Below are 13,833 nucleotides of genomic sequence, written 5' to 3'. Positions count from 1 at the left end.
AAAAATGTTTATTTATTTTTGAGAGAGACAGAGTGCGAGCAGGGGAGGGGCAGAGAGGGAGACACAGAATCCAAAGCAGACTCCAGGCTCTGAGCTGTTGGCACGCAGCGTAATGTGGGGCTTTGAACTCATGGACCGAGCGATCATGACCGGAGCCGAAGTTGGACACCGACTTCAGTTAACCGACTGAGCCACCCAGGTGCCCCTGATGTTTTATTTCTATAGTCAGGACTGTAGTAAACAGTAATCTGTTTGTGCGATAATTTTTTTAAAATTCCAATTTAGCTAAGAAGTTTTCTGAGGGTTTGTTCAGGCGAAGGACCATTCTACATATTCTGGTGGATTTAATGACCTAAAAAGATGTTTTCTGTGCCCACTGGGTCCTCATATCCTGATGACCAACATCCGGTGAGACAGAACACAGATTAAAAAACTCACTGTGCTAGAATTTCAAAGGAAGCAGGAAACCACACTCTAATATGAATGCCTTTATCCAACATGACACATATAAAACACTCCACTGATTTTAGCTATGGATAGCTAAGCTCTTTTCCATATGGATCTAGAGTTCCCTATTCCCAAATCCCCAAGTCTCAATGTCTGAAAGAGTTGCAAGAACAAAAATTTCTTCTATAAAACCTCTAGGACTTTTTACGATGGCTGACTTGTCTGTGCACTTTATGTATAGCTTTGTCAATGTTAAGTATACCACCCCAGTAGTCCCTTTCCTTAGTGACCCTTGAGGTGAAACAGTCCATTAAAAGTTTTTGGTTTTTTTTGATAGAAGCTTCTCAATTCTATAGTTAAGGATACCTTCTCCTATTTCAAACTCAAATTTGCCGAAGCGTTTAAATACATGAGAGATGAAATCCTTTCAAGTAGTATGTGTATCCCAATTGTAAACATCCTTCTACATTTCCAAATAACTCCCTGAACGGTTTTAGAACAGAATTCCTGATTTCCCTTCTATTCAGTTACCGGTTTAGAAATTGAGAAACCTGTTATTTTCATGGAAAAGGAACATCTGTTTAATAAGCATCAAACCATTTTCTTATAGGCAGTGAACAGAATAATTTAAGAAAACTCTCCAGCTTCCAAAGGATTGTCATGTTTTACTGATAAATATGAGGTAGTCTCATAAGATTTAAATCGAGAGTAAGATAGAGAATTTAGGAAAACCAAAAGTGCCTTTTTGAATGGCAGTTAAAGGCTCAGTCAATAGACCATGCAACTCGATTTTTGCGTTGTAAATTCGAGCCCCAACTTAGGTGTAGAAATTCCTTAAAACGTTAAAAAAAAAAAAGCGTCAGTTAAAAGGATCTTCATTCCTGCGTTAAAAAGCGTCAGTTGAAAGGATCCTCATTCCTACGTTCATTTCCAGAGGTACTTTCTGAGACCCACCCAAACCGCTCTTGGTTGTTTAGTCTGGTAGATATACCGGGAAGGATAGACGGCAAGAAGTTCTCAGGAAACGCTACCCTCTTTTTTGTGCTCCAGCTAATAACCCAAGCCTTGGCTCCCCTTAAGAGGCTTAGGGGGAGATCTTTGATCACCTTTCATAAAGGTCTGGCGGTTGCTAGTGAGTTGGGTCCCCAAATTCTGGTAAGTGCCGACCAAGGGTTCTGGGGCTTGGGATTCTATAAGTTCAACACGGTGAACCCTGGGAGAAATAGATAACCAGAAGCCTTGAAGGCTCAGCCCAGGCCCCCAAAGACACAACGGGCCACCCCTCGAACAGCGCCAAGTAACGTTGCAAAAGTCAAAGAGCCTGTAGGATGGAAGAGGCAAGGGAACGGTCACAATACCAAAAACGTGCAACAGACCATACTCGAAGTTTAGAATAAAACCCATAAATCCGAGAGCCAGAGCGAAACCTGTCAGACCTATGCAACATACGGAGAAATAAGGGTTTGAAAGTAAAACCATGTAACTAAACACACTAGGAAAACTTCAGGAGACCCAAGGCTTGAGAGCTTAATTTAAGACAGCCCTAAATGTCTTTTAGGCCTGCTACAAGTTTGAGCTCGGTTAGCAACGGAACTTACTTGTTTAAGTGTCACGGCATCTGTTATAGATCAAAGTGGTTGGCTCTGAAAAGAGCCTTTGGGTTCAAAGTTGGCACAGAATCAGGAAATCAAGTTTACGCCCGCTCCCCGCGGATGCGGCGCGCCAGCTGGATGTCCTTGGGCATGATGGTGACGCGCTTGGCGTGGATGGCGCACAGGTTGGTGTCCTCGAAGAGCCCCACCAGGTAGGCCTCGCACGCCTCCTGCAGCGCCATCACGGCCGAGCTCTGGAAGCGCAGGTCGGTCTTGAAGTCCTGCGCGATCTCGCGCACCAGCCGCTGGAACGGCAGCTTGCGGATGAGCAGCTCGGTGGACTTCTGGTAGCGGCGGATCTCGCGCAGGGCCACCGTGCCGGGCCGGTAGCGGTGCGGCTTCTTGACGCCGCCGGTGGCCGGCGCGCTCTTGCGGGCCGCCTTGGTGGCCAGCTGCTTGCGCGGGGCCTTGCCGCCCGTCGACTTGCGCGCCGTCTGCTTCGTGCGAGCCATGGCCTAACTGCAAAGTCAGGAAACCAGGGTAAGAGCTCGCCCCTGCATTTATACAGGGGGAGAATCACTCTGATTGGATTGTGGGCAATCCCGGTGAGTCAACTGGAGCTCCATTCCGGAAGTGCTCCCTGAGATTTAGCATTGGTTTCATCTGATCCGTGCTAGTTTCTGATTGGTTAATTTCAATTAACCGACTTGTTCCCGGCCCCCTCGGGGGAAAAAAAATCACTAAGCTATTTGTTTCCCTTGTGATGCTTGGCACACAACAAATAGGACCGACAAACTCCATAATTCTCGTAAATAATTCTGTTGAATTTTTCTTCTGTTTGTCTATACAAAGTACGGTGTTCTTGAAACAAGACAGTACTTGAGAATTTCTCTTTAAAAAATCCGCCATTTTCTGCATAGTTATCTCGTTTTCATCCGGAAGGTATTTCCTATCCTATTTGAAAATCCCACTGTATAATATCTCATGAGTTCCACTTCATTTTATTTACAGCAAATATCTAGTTCACTCCAGTATGGTCTAGGACATAATGTTAACACATAAGGAATTTTATATTTCAGGATTCGCACGTTAAAATTCCAATGTCTTGGAGCCCCTCGTTCTTTTTAATACCGTATTTGCCTCAAACTGGTGATTGGACTCTGATGTTTGGTTTTAATGCATTTAAAATGTCAGTCGGGGTCTAATGGGGTGAGCATTGAGGAAAACGTTTGCAGTGCTGAAACTTGAAAAAGATGGCGGTGATCGAGAGTCTTTTACAACATATCTTAATGATGATCATTTAGCATATCATGATTCTTGTGAGAAGAGACCCGAGGTGTCCTGGATAATTTATGACAAACCCAAAGGAGCAGTAGTTAGGACTGTACTGGGCTATATAATAGAATTTCCTTCCCTCGTTTTCGCGTGCCAGTTCGAAAGTTTCTACTTTCATAATTTAAAATAAGGTTTTATTGAGAGGTTTTCTTTTTTCTTTTTTGTTTGATTTTCGGTGAATGCACTTTGAGCCATAAAGCGGTATTGTAAATTAACCTATTGGATGCTCTGGAAGAGTTAGTTTTTTAGTCCAATAAAAAAAGCAGGTTTGCAACGCTGCTTTTACATGCTATTAATCTATTGGTCAGTTTTGGTCCAATCAAAATTCAGACTGTTGGTCCCTCATTTGCATATACGTGATATAAATACTGGGGATTCCCCCCCCCCACACTCTTTTCCTTGTTGGTCACAACTTTTCTGCTTTTGGTGTTGTTTATCATGCCTGAGCCAGCGAAGTCTGCCCCGGCCCCGAAGAAGGGCTCCAAGAAGGCGGTGACCAAGGCGCAGAAGAAGGACGGCAAGAAGCGCAAGCGCAGCCGCAAGGAGAGCTACTCGGTGTACGTGTACAAGGTGCTGAAGCAGGTGCACCCCGACACCGGCATCTCGTCCAAGGCCATGGGCATCATGAATTCGTTCGTCAACGACATCTTCGAGCGCATCGCGGGCGAGGCGTCGCGCCTGGCGCATTACAACAAGCGCTCGACCATCACGTCCCGGGAGATCCAGACGGCCGTGCGCCTGCTGCTGCCCGGGGAGCTGGCCAAGCACGCCGTGTCCGAGGGCACCAAGGCCGTCACCAAGTACACCAGCTCCAAGTAGACTCGCCAAGTAAGCGCCCTCTTACCGAACCCCAAAGGCTCTTTTCAGAGCCACTCACTTTTGCATATAAAGAGTTGTAATAGCAAGGTTCCTCAGCTGGCTTTAAAAGCATGTTTTGTCTTTTTACAGAGCTGTTTCCATAAGATGTGAGAACTGTTATAGTATGAGATGTTTATTGGAACTTATGTTAATCTTTAGAGCCACGTAGATTATGTGAAATGTGTATAGTAGGAACTTGGCGAAAGCCCTGAAAGAATAGTTTTTGTGTGGTTTCTTTAAATTTTTACTTGGTCCTTTGTTCAATCATTAGACTTTAAAATAATTTCACACTGGGTGGCTGTAACTTATAGTTGTCTGTGCTTAAGTACATGTACTTTGGCTATTTGTTTTCATTACGATGCCCACATTATAACAACATAATTCTATGTATTTCACAAAGGCCAACTCGTGCAATGAGAAATTATTTTGCACAGGACACCAAACTCTGAATGTCATTCATCCCATAATAGATCTTAATTAGGCATGGGTATTACTGAACTGCAGAATTTAATCATAGCATCTATTGTAGACCGTTTCGACAATTCTTCAAATGTACATTAAAATGAATTTATCATCCATTTTATTTTGCCTGTATGTTATTGATGTAATCAACTGCACAGCATGTTGAATCATTTTCCTAAACCCTAATTTTGATCCACTTTTACATGGTTTTTCTTTTCTTGCCTTTGGTGTATCGTTCTGTATTCATTTAGACAGAGAAAAACTAAAATGAAACAAAAATAAGAAAAGATCTAGGTATGCAGGGATCACAGAAGATATGGATGAAAATCATTGGGTTTCATGTGTTAATTATGGAAAAGTAGACGGTTTGTTTTTGTGCTGCTGAAAGTAAAATGAGTTAGATGTATTGCTGTTGAGCACGTCATTGTTCATAGGCTTGGTATTAGGGAAGCCTGCAAGGCATGACCTATGTATACTTATGTTGGAGATACGTGTGAAGGGGGTTACACAGTTGTCAAAGGGAATATTCCCATCATAGGTTTGTTCTCCCCCCCCTTTTTTCCTTTTTAAAATGTATGTCTTCCATTAGATAATGATTGCAGTTTCAGTTCATGTTATGTTATCTTAGATGGAACACTGATTGAAGACGCTAAGTGTGTTAGCTAACTGTATTAGCTGTTGCTGCACAAAAATTCATTTGAATTTACTATCTTAAAACAATACACATGTACAATGTGAGTTTCTGTGGGTCTGGGCAGAGTTTAGGTGAGTCCTAGATCAGGATGTTATTGAGATAGAGGTCTCTTGGATGCTTGCGTGGGGAAATATCATCTTCCAAACTCACTGCTTAACTGAATTTGTTTCTTTGTGCTTGTAGGGCTGAGGAATTCATTTTCTTTCTTGCTGGCTGTTGGCTTGAATGGTTGTAGGCTTTTGGTTTTAGGCCTCCCTCACTTTCTAAAGAGCCCCTGGGTTTCTTGGCGTTTGTGCATGCTGCCATGGATACTTGGTCCGTCAAAGCCAGCATGCTAAAGTCAAGGAGGATAGATATTACACAACATACACGTCAGTTAACAATAATCATATACAGAAAAATTACATCCAGTCACCTTTGTAGTACTCTGTGGGTTGGAAATAAGTCACAAGTCATGTCCACACCCAAGGGGGCTAAATCACAAGGGTGAGCACTAGGAGGGGGAATCCTGGCGGACACCCTACGAGGCCATCACAGGACCCATCAAGAAAAATCAAGGCTAAGAACCCAAAGAAAGTTCACCAACATAACGGTTTTCCTCCTTTCCCCTGTCCCTTCATTACTCTAGTTCAATTTGCCTGGAGGCAGGAATTGATGCTAAGAGGTAAAGACAAAGGAAAGGCTACAAATACCTTGAAGTGCTTTTAATTAGGCTACTGCCAGTGACCTTCTCTTGAAGTGAAGACAGAGAAGACAATTTGCCTGGTTATTATTTTGGAGACCTCCTCCCCCTTTCCTCTGTAAGTGTGGACATCAGAAAACACTGCAGGTGGTTGAGCCCTAGCACGGGGCTAGGTGTCTGTGTAGCTCCCTTTCTGGCTTTAAAGGAGGCACCGGCGGGTTTGTGAGAGGACTTAACATTGCTGCTTTTATTATGGAATATCAGGGAATAGATGTGACAAGGTTAAGACAAACCCCCAAATCATTGTGGCTTAAATACATTTTATTGGTAATCATTTTACATAATCCAAATATGAGGGAGAAAGGGGGCGAAAAAGTCCCCACGTGCCACCTAGGAGGCTTGCTTATAGGTGGCTGCAGTCTACAGCTCAGTCTAAGCTTCTCACATCAAACCCTTCCCCCTAGTTACCAAGTAGTAGCTGGGCATTCTCACTTTGCTTTTCCTCGAACAGAGTAGGCTAATGGTGTTTCCTCCAGTTCATACTCAAGCTTTATTTCCAGATAGCAACTGGATTTGAAAAATGTACAATCTCATGCTTGGGACATGCCTATAAACGGATTGCAACTTAAAGTGTGGGCACGTGTCAAAAATAGAAAAACCCGTAGACACAGCCTGTGAACATAAACCTTAAAGGCTGCCTTGATGTTTAATGCCCCCGGACAAGGAGTAAACATGGTTGAATTATACGGAAGTCATGGAACTCAGATCGCAAAATATTGTCACCTCAGTTCCCACGAAAAGGAAATAAACAGCGTCGCTAGCTCCTTCTAGTGCATAGATAGGTGGCCCTGAAAAGGGCCTTTAGGGTTGGCAAAGAATTCACTTCTCGTACGCAAAGTCTTAGCCCCCGAAGCCGTAGAGGGTGCGGCCCTGGCGCTTGAGCGCGTACACCACGTCCATGGCCGTGACCGTCTTGCGCTTGGCGTGCTCCGTGTAGGTGACGGCGTCCCGGATCACGTTCTCCAGGAACACCTTGAGCACCCCGCGGGTCTCCTCGTAGATGAGGCCGGAGATGCGCTTGACGCCGCCGCGCCGGGCCAGCCGCCGGATGGCGGGCTTGGTGATGCCCTGGATGTTGTCGCGCAGCACCTTGCGGTGGCGCTTGGCTCCCCCCTTGCCCAGGCCCTTCCCGCCTTTGCCGCGACCAGACATGTCCTTCGGTCAGTAAAACAGAGCAGCGAAGTTAGGTTACATAGCGACGAAATCCTCATTTATAACCCTGTGGCGGACCTTATTGAGAACAGGGACGGAGGGGCCGGGGCGGGGCCGGGGGCGGGGCAGCGAGTTTATCCCCGCCCACAAGTGCGCGAGGCCGCGCGTAGCCGGGGAGACGCAAGAAGGCTCTTTTTAAGGGCCTGTAAGGAAACGTCTCAGGCCAGTCAACGGACCGAAATAATGGCAGCTGTCAAGCTAACATCTGCTTCTCCGGGCTGAACTGTGAGGACCCTTACACACCTCGGGCAAGTCGCAGACGAAATTCGGCATTGGTTTGAATTCTAGTCTCATGTCTGAAATGTATTGGAGTGTTTCCCTTCTGTCCTCCCATTCAAGCAGTTTTGTCCACTTTACATCGAGGTCAAGTAGTGACGTTGGGAGGATGGTCTTAGGGAGCGAGAAAAGAACTGCAGTCCGCAGCCTGACACGAACACGAGTGTGACGGGTGGGGGCTTTTCATGGGGAGGCCTGTCCCCTGGCTTGCGGCCTGCACTCCCTGCACTTCACCTTCTGAGGCCCACGTCCTGCTTTGTGGCTTGTGTTCTCTCATTTTCACTGTAGGTTCTTCCTCCTCAGGGTGGAAATGTTAATCACAAAGATGGTTTGGCAGTCAAAGGGTAAATGTCAGGTCCAGTGTGAGACACAGGGACGGCCACTTTGCCCGAGAAAATTCTGTCTTCCTGCCCCAGGGCTTGCCTTCCTTCTCGATATTCTTAATTTTTTTTTAACTTTTTTTTTATTTTTGAGAGACAGAGAGACGCAGATCATGAGCAGGGGTGGGCAGAGCGAGGGGGAGACAGAATCCCAAGCAGGCTCTAAGCTCCGAGCTGTCAGCAGAGTCCAAGCGGGGCTGGAACTCACGGACCCTGCAATCATGATCTGAGCAGAAGTCAGTCTCTGAACTGACTGAGCCACCCAGTCGCCCCTCCATATTCTTAAATCCCTCAATCTGGTATTTTGTAATCTGGATTTATGTTCAGGTTTTGTTTTTGGTTTTGTTTTTGTTTTTCTTCCTAATGACCTCTATATCTATGTATGGGCAAATCTTCGCTTTTCGAGGTCAGTGCTACCCTTCCATGGTTACATTTAAATTTATATACTTTCCCATGTAACCACCAGCTTCCATCACCACCTTCACACCCCAAACACAATTCCTTTTAAGAAAGCATTGTCTGATAAAGTGCTCTGCATCCTCTTTTGAGAATTCGGAATGTGTCTAATGCTGTGAGGGACTGAATGTTTAAGATTAAGTAATTTAAATTGAAGAGGTATTACTCTGTTCAGTTATTGGAAAATTTGGCGTATGTTTGAACAACGTGGACATGTGAACTCAATTTGCCGACAGTAAAGTTTATGGTATTGAAATGCAAATCAAGTTATTTCCAAGCAAAATTTAGTAGCAGATTGAATGAAATATACACCCAGTTTAGAGGATTTAGGATGAAAAAAGGAATGGAAATATTGCATTATTCGTGTTTTTACATTGATTGGAACAACTATATCTGGAGATTTAGGATGACACAGAATGTATTATTAAAATGATTGCATCTTTCCACTTTGTAAAATGTGGTCAGTCGAAAATTTAAGATAACGTACGTGGCTTGCATTATTTTCCATAGGCAGCGCTGTTCCAGGATTCTTCCTTGCCCCTCTCTGCTTCTTGATTTTTCACCCAACCTTGCCATCATGCGCTTTGAAATATGGTGGAAATTCAATGTAAGGTTGACTTTGGAATAACAGGGGTTTGAACTGCATGCATCCACTTATATGCACACTGTTTTTCAGTAAACACAATAAAGCACTGCAAATGTATTATCTCTTCCTTATGATTTTCTTTCTTTTTTTATAGGAATAATTTTATTTATTTATTTATTATTTATTTATTGAATTTTATTTTGAAATTCACACCCAAGTTGGTTAGCATACGGTGCAACAATGATTTCAGTAGATTCCAGTGATTCAGCCCCTCTGTACAACACCCAGTGCTCATTCCAGCAAGTGTCTTCCTTGATGCCCTTTACCCATGTAACCCATCCCCCCTCCACAACCCCTCCAGCAATCCTTTGTTTGTTCTGTATATTTAAGAGTTTCTTATAGTTTGTCCTCTTCCCTGTTTTTATATTATTTTTGCTTCCCTTCCCTTATGCTCATCTGTTTTGTATCTTAAACTCCTCATATGTGTGAAGTCGTATGAGACCTTTCTCTGACTAATTTCGTTGAGCATAATGCCCTCTAGTTCCATCCATGTACTTGCAAATACTAGTTTCTTAATAGCATTTTCTTTTCTCTAGCTTACCTTATTATAAGAATACAATATCTAATACAATATACAAAGTATGCGTTTATCAACTGTTCATGTTATCCGTAAGACTACTGGTCAGCTGTAGGCTGTTAGTCATTAAGTTCTGGGGAATCAAAAGTTTTATCCAGATTTTCAACTATGCAAGGGGTCAGCACCCCTAACCTTGTTCAAGGGCCATCTGTGTTTCTAAGAAATACACTTGCCCAGAGACTGGCCCCAAACTCAAATGAAGCATTGTAAAAAAATAAAAAAAAATAAAATCATGTTAGGGAGCGAACACAGGCTTGCCAAAGAAAACATTACCCATCAAAGCAAGAAAAGAGGGGTAACTCGAAAAATTGTCAACCTTAGAATTCTTTAAGGGCGGGCTGATGGAGACTTCCTGAAGTTCTATGCTAACATTTTTTTTCCAAAAGTATACTTTTTTTGAGAGAGAGAACATCCAAAAATGTTTGCTAATGCAATTATAGTTCAAAAGAGCTTAAGCTTCTGTACAAGAGAATGTAGAATCTCTTTTTTTTTTTTTTTTTTTTTTTAGAAGCAAAGTAATCACTGTGGAAATGTAAAAGCATCTCATGAAAACGAAGGCCCGAGAATGGTTTACTGTTTCTGGAACCTAAGACCAAGAGAGACAGATAAGAAAATCAGGTGAATCAGTTTGGAGTCTAGAAACAATAAAAGGTTACAGTGTCTACTGTGTATTTGATTAATGAGTACAATGTCAAGGAGTCACATCATTCAGTTGCATAGAAATTTATCTTGCAGGTCCTATGTTTTTATTTCTTTCCAGTAAGGATTCACAGTATGCGACACTTTATCTGGGGCTTGGAAATAGGGAACAAAAGCATGGGCCATGATGTTTAGTATCATAAAAGGTTAAAGACTACACAAGAATTGCAGGACCATGGACTTTGATCATCTCACTATTTACTATTGATTGAATGTATCAAATTCAGCAGGGGTTTATTTGGTAGAGCTGTAAGTATTTTCTGTCTGGTGGAACAGCTCTAACTCCAACGATTTATGGCTTCTTGGGCATTATTAATTTTGTTTTAACCTCATTCAATAATCCTATTCCAAGATTTCTGTGTTAAGTTGTTTATAAATACCCTAATTTCTTAAATATTCTTTGAACCTTTCAGAGCATTTACCCTTTTCAGTCATTGACGATTTAAGTACTCTCTGTGTCACATGTTTATTTTATATTTTTTGAATCACAATTTCACATTCGTGAAACAAGTTAAACAAGTGATGTCGTGTGGCTCTGACTTGGAGATAAACAGGGTGTCACAGAGCTGCTGGTACTTTCTACTTCTTTAGGCCTGGGAAATTCAACACTAGTCCCTCAGTGTCATGGTAAATCCTTGGTAAGCAGGGAGGTGGAAAGTGCAAATGAGAAGGCACATTCATCATCAGGCATGAGGTCACTGAGGACAAGGGAAAGACTCTGGTCACAGACCAGAACAGATCTGAAACCTATTAAGAAATATCCAAATATCTAATTAAGGTAAAGGGATAGACTGCGTTTCTTTACATTGTCTCATATGAGCGTAGTTTAAAAGGCCTGCCAGTGTTTTTGTTTTTTTTTTTTAATTTATTTCATGGGTATGTGCTTCTGTTAGACTGCTTATTAGGGTCCAGTATCTGTGAAAAATCTATGAATTTACGTAACTTGTAGGATGTTGATAATTTCAGTGATTTTTGTCAGTTGGAGATGAAAATTATGTCATTAGAAAAGATCATCTAAAGGTTGTAATTGTGCTGTAGAATAATAACACTTTCTGGATCTAAATTTGCTCTTTTGGTTTTTATTCCAGTCCTCATTCTTTTGTAAGGGAGGTGAGTTTTTCCTCTATCCATCTTGGTTCTTGGCTGGGGCCCGTTTTACAAAACACCGATTAGCAGGATAAAAACAATGAGAAGTTTCTTAACGTGTTTATTTCACGTACACATGGGAGAAACCCAGGGAAGAACCCTTGGAAGAGGTACCTTAGCACTGCAGCTTACACACCATCTTCAACAAAGAATGTGTGGAGAAATGACTGGACAAGGGAAGGCAGTTTTAGGCCTGGAAGGACCGAAAACCATGGCAAGGTAGGTATATGGGAGGAAGCTAACAGTAAGGTTTGTCTGCGGCTTCCTCTGGTCCCTCTCTGGGCTTTTAAGAGTCTCCAGTATAGAATTTATATCCTGTCTCAAGGCGGAAAAGGGGAAGGGCCCACAACACTTTTTCTGTCATTGCTGCTTAACTGCCTTTAGCCCCCAATTTTTATGTCAAAGAGGAATATTGTGGGGAGACTGTCCTAGTTTCCTTCACTTTCTTGAACTATTGCTGATCTTGATAATGTCCTATATTGCTTTGAACCAGGTTCATCTTCCTGATGTTCCCTTACTCATGGTTATATATCAGAATAATTCACAATGAGACAGCTTATTATTTTGAACTTGACACTTCGATAACATATAATGTAATGGCATGAAGACCAATTTCTCCACCTCAAAAGGAACCATGTTTGTATTTACTTTTTAGTCTACTGGGGCCGATCCAGTGGGCTGGAGATCCATTAAAAAGAAATAATGCATTTCACTTGATTCACCTAGACTTTGACTCTGCTGAGGATGGAAATCGTAAACGTTGCTCTTTTCTTTCAACCCCAAAAGGATATAAAAGGCTGCATGTAAAGAGGGAAATCTCCTCAACAATAGTATCCCTTTTGATCTTTAATACCTACAAGCCATTCTGTGCCCTCATCAAATAACTGCAGTTTGAAAAAGTAACGGAATGTTACACATTACACAGAATTACTATGAATCCAAAACCGATTCCTTGTTATAAAAACCGGTGGATCCATCTAATACAGTTTCAGAGTATTCCTGAAAAAGAGAAACTTACTTTCACCAACGGAGCAGCCGGAAAGAAAGCGTTACAACAGTTTTTGACAAAGTAGGGGGCTCTGAAAAGAGCCTTTTTCAAAGTCCGGAGGGAACAGCCTTGGGGAATTACGCCCTCTCGCCGCGGATGCGGCGCGCCAGCTGGATGTCCTTGGGCATGATGGTGACGCGCTTGGCGTGGATGGCGCACAGGTTGGTGTCCTCGAAGAGCCCCACCAGGTAGGCCTCGCACGCCTCCTGCAGCGCCATCACGGCCGAGCTCTGGAAGCGCAGGTCGGTCTTGAAGTCCTGCGCGATCTCGCGCACCAGCCGCTGGAACGGCAGCTTGCGGATGAGCAGCTCGGTGGACTTCTGGTAGCGGCGGATCTCGCGCAGGGCCACCGTGCCGGGCCGGTAGCGGTGCGGCTTCTTGACGCCGCCGGTGGCCGGCGCGCTCTTGCGGGCCGCCTTGGTGGCCAGCTGCTTGCGCGGGGCCTTGCCGCCCGTCGACTTGCGCGCCGTCTGCTTCGTGCGAGCCATGACAATTACACAGAAAAGGAAACCGGAGAGTAGCGAAGAGCCGTTTCTGACCCTATTTATAGGAGAGATCAGTGTGGCTCGCAGGTCCCGCGCCGTGATCTAATTGGTTCTCAGGTTCCCTTTCCGAGAAATGATTGGATTTCCAGTAAGATTTGAATATAGAATCAAACGTTATTCCAGTTTATATTTCTTCTTAATGCACTTTAAATTGAGTTCATAAAACCGAGGTTTCATTTCGTGCGTTTCAGCGGACTTCATTCATTTCCTTTTTGTGTGAAAAGACGCAAACGCACAACTTTTTGCAGCGGGAATTCAGGCCGCCCCAGAATTCGAAAAGCCCGCCCTGATATGTGATTGGTCAGGGATGTCTCCTTTGTTCTCTCATTTCTTTCATGCGTGTTTGACTTTGCGGCCGCAACTTTGACCAGAGTGTATATAATTACGTACATGTGTATACACTGCGCTTTTAAACAATCTCAACATACAGATAATGCTCTCGATGACTAGCGTTGTTATATACGTAACCTACACCCCGAAGTTACGACCTCAGAGAATTGCCACTTGGTTTACTGCGAATGGCTTGTGCATTTGCAATTGGAAGGAGCATTTTATGTAATGTCTCATAAACCTCCAGGCATTAGACATGTAACATCTTAAACTCATCTGACCGTTGTGTGGGAGTACCGGGAGGAGTTGTCCAGTTTTTACAATAGGAAACTTCGAAATAGGCTACCTTAAGGGTTAGCAAGTAAGGAAACAAACGTCTCAGGAGTTC

General features: G+C 43.4%; 3 protein-coding genes across 3 annotated transcripts; 1 reads left to right on the top strand and 2 right to left on the bottom strand.

Moving 5' to 3' along the window:
• The first annotated feature begins 185 nt into the window (after positions 1 to 185).
• LOC124528490 (histone H2B type 1-C/E/F/G/I) lies at positions 186 to 4,810 on the top strand. The gene has a single exon (XM_047102127.1). The coding sequence runs from the start codon at positions 3,813 to 3,815 to the stop codon at positions 4,191 to 4,193; it is 381 nt and encodes a 126-aa protein (XP_046958083.1). The 5' UTR covers positions 186 to 3,812; the 3' UTR covers positions 4,194 to 4,810.
• On the bottom strand, positions 2,062 to 13,805 carry LOC124529236 (uncharacterized). The gene is made up of 6 exons (XM_047103069.1): positions 12,652 to 13,805; positions 7,431 to 7,485; positions 6,976 to 7,285; positions 4,079 to 4,194; positions 3,764 to 3,922; positions 2,062 to 2,554 (listed from the first exon to the last, which is right to left on the bottom strand). The coding sequence occupies exons 1-6, from the start codon at positions 13,056 to 13,058 to the stop codon at positions 2,141 to 2,143; spliced, it is 1,461 nt and encodes a 486-aa protein (XP_046959025.1). The 5' UTR covers positions 13,059 to 13,805; the 3' UTR covers positions 2,062 to 2,140.
• LOC124528505 (histone H4) lies at positions 6,317 to 7,295 on the bottom strand. Its single transcript, XM_047102140.1, has one exon. The coding sequence runs from the start codon at positions 7,280 to 7,282 to the stop codon at positions 6,971 to 6,973; it is 312 nt and encodes a 103-aa protein (XP_046958096.1). The 5' UTR covers positions 7,283 to 7,295; the 3' UTR covers positions 6,317 to 6,970.
• Positions 13,806 to 13,833: the final 28 nt, after the last annotated feature.

The sequence above is a fragment of the Lynx rufus genome, unplaced genomic scaffold, assembly GCF_022079265.1.
Source record: "Lynx rufus isolate CCGP_SWC_20201006 ecotype Redwood Valley unplaced genomic scaffold, mLynRuf1.p SCAF_6, whole genome shotgun sequence".
Lineage (NCBI taxonomy): Eukaryota > Metazoa > Chordata > Mammalia > Carnivora > Felidae > Lynx > Lynx rufus.
This window is presented reverse-complemented; position numbering and strand designations above follow the sequence as displayed.